This window comes from Nicotiana sylvestris, chromosome 3, assembly GCF_000393655.2.
Source record: "Nicotiana sylvestris chromosome 3, ASM39365v2, whole genome shotgun sequence".
Classification (NCBI taxonomy): Eukaryota; Viridiplantae; Streptophyta; class Magnoliopsida; order Solanales; family Solanaceae; genus Nicotiana; species Nicotiana sylvestris.
The window spans coordinates 181,905,815-181,908,495 of record NC_091059.1 but is presented as its reverse complement, the minus strand read 5'-3'; the positions used below and the strand labels follow the sequence as shown (position 1 = coordinate 181,908,495).

The 2,681-nt window shown below is 39.0% G+C and overlaps 1 protein-coding gene across 1 annotated transcript; it reads left to right on the top strand.

Moving 5' to 3' along the window:
* The first annotated feature begins 1,506 nt into the window (after positions 1 to 1,506).
* Positions 1,507 to 2,259, top strand: LOC138888448 (uncharacterized). Its single transcript, XM_070170313.1, has one exon. The coding sequence runs from the start codon at positions 1,507 to 1,509 to the stop codon at positions 2,257 to 2,259; it is 753 nt and encodes a 250-aa protein (XP_070026414.1).
* The last annotated feature ends 422 nt before the right edge of the window (positions 2,260 to 2,681 follow it).

Here is a 2,681-nt window from a genome sequence, read left to right as displayed (position 1 = left end):
AACAAGAAGACAACTCCACTAAGGATCAATTTCTAAATGAGTTTATGTACATCCGTAGTTGAGTTGTAATCTTGTTATTTGTTCGTCATTGTAATTCCTAGTTTGCTTCCTAAGAAGCGTTGTCTTAAGAACAAACCAAAATTCATAAATTTCTGAGTTTATGTTGTGACTAGGGATATTCATAAGTTTAAAGCCTTTGTAACTAGGATAGTTATAGAGTGGCTTGTGGTGGTTACGTCACACGTTAGTTTGAAGTTTTTGCAATGGGGTTTTTGCAAAGTGGCTTGTAATAGGGAGATTTCAAGTTAGTAGAGTTAAAAGCCTACAAGAGTAGGTCATGGTTTTTTGATCCCCTTGTGTGGGATTTTTCCACGTAGAAAATCTCTTGCCTTCTTTATGTTAAGTCTTTACTGCATGTTAAGCATCATCTCATAGAGAACCAGGTACTCTATAGTTTGGTGGACTCCTATAAACTAACAATTAGTATCAAAGTAGGTTTCTCCTATCAGGCTAACACCTAGGAAGGATCCTCAATGACTGCTCCACCAAACTTTGAAGAAGGACAATCAACCTATAGACCTCCCATATTCAATGGTCAATACTATGGCTGGTGGAAGACCCGTATGCGTGATTTTTTGATGGTAGAAGATTCAGAGCCGTGGGATATCATATGTGATAGTCCACATATTCCCATAAAGAAACAGGACCATTGGTGCCCAAAGGGAGAAGAGAGTACAACGATATTGACAAAAAAACTGTAGAAAAGAACTATCGTGCCAAGAAAGTCTTGATGTGTGGCATAGGACCTGATGAGTACAACAGAGTATCAGCTTGTGATACTGCCAAATAAATATGGGAAGCTTTATAAACTGCACAGGAAAGAACTACTCAGGTCAAACAATCCAAGATCGACATGCTCACCACTGAATATGAGCTCTTCAGGATGAAGGATGATAAGTCCATACAAGATATGCACACCAGATTCACCTCCATCATAAATGAGCTTCACTCACTTGGAGATGTCATTCCCAGACTCTACAGACTCTGACCATGGGTGAGTTGATTGGTAATCTGAAGACATACGAGATGAAAAGAAAGAAAGACAGTGAAAGAAGAGAGTCCAAGAAGGAAAAGAACCTGGTGCTTAAGACTGAAAGTAGTGATTCAAGTGATGAAGATAGTGACATGGCCTATCTTACTAAGAGATTTCAAAAGATGGTTCGAAGAAATGGTGGTATACCAAAGTGGGGCAGTTCAAGTAAAACAAGGAACAACGATCTCTTTCACAGATATGGAAAGTCAGGGCATTTCATCAAAGACTGCCCACTCGCGAAACAGGAGCAATACAAGCAAAATCCCGACAAAGCAGGAAAAAAGAACATGGTTCCAGATAAAAGATTCAATCGAAAACGTGTTGCAAATAATATCATTAAGCAGGATCTTGCTGCTTGGGGAAACTCCTCAAGTGAATCCGAACGGGAATCAGAAGCATAAAACAGTTCCATGATGGCAATGGAAACTAAAGCAATGAAGTACGATTCACTGTTCGCGCTGATGGCTCAGTCAAATGATGATGATAATGAAGAAGATGAGGTAAACTTCAGGGATGTTCAGAGAAATCTGAAATCCTATTCTTCTAAGAAGCTAAGGTCTTTATCTAATGTCCTAATTGATGCCTATTATAAACTTATAAACAATAAGGAGATCCTGACCATAAAACTAGGAGAGGCAGAGCAATCTAAAGATGATCTAGTGGTATATATAGTGGACTTAAATGAGACCATAGCTAATCTTGAAAAAGAAAAGGAAGCCCTGAATGAAATAATAACTAGTGTTGAAAATGAGAGAAACAATATGATGGTAGTAGTTATTGATCTAAAAGAAACAATAGAAGGCCTTAACAATGAGAAACACACCTTAGAAGAAAAAGTTGCATCTACTGAAGAAGAAAGGGATGACCTGTTAGTAATATGCACTGATATAGAGGATACCGTTAAGGGACTCAATAGAGAACATAGGACTGTAAGTCCTGGGAAAGGAAAGGAAGTAGCAAGTGAGACGCACATCATGCTTGAAAAGGAGTTAACTGTTGTGAAAACCAGTCTCTGCAGTGAACTCGAGAGGAATCAACAACTTCAAGCTGAATTGGAGAAAGTAAGAAATGATCTTGAGAAATCTCTAAAGTGGACCTGGTCCTCAGATGCTGTCACTACCATGTATCTCAACAATAGTAGGAACAAGCAGGGCATCGGGTTCTAAAGGGAGAAAACTCCCTACAAACCGCACAACAAGTATGTCAGTGTACCTGATAATTGGCTATGTACCCACTATGGGAACAATGAGTATTTTAAAAAAATTGCTAGACCAGGTTTTAGTCTGCTCAGAAAAACAAAGTGTTTACTGATGGAGTGACTACTAACAAAGGACCAGGTAACACTCACAAAAAACGGATGTTTCCTGCATGGACAAGGAAATCCCTCATTCATCATTTTTATCATAACAAGGGACCCAAACTAGTTTGAGTTCCTAAATCTAACCCTTGATTTGCATGAGCAGGGAACAGTAAGAGGAAGCGAACTGCGATGGACTATGGATAGTGGATGCTTAAAGCACACAACTGAAAACATCATGAATCTCTTCTCACTGAAAGCCCTGTAGGAAGGGAATGTATCCTTAAGAAG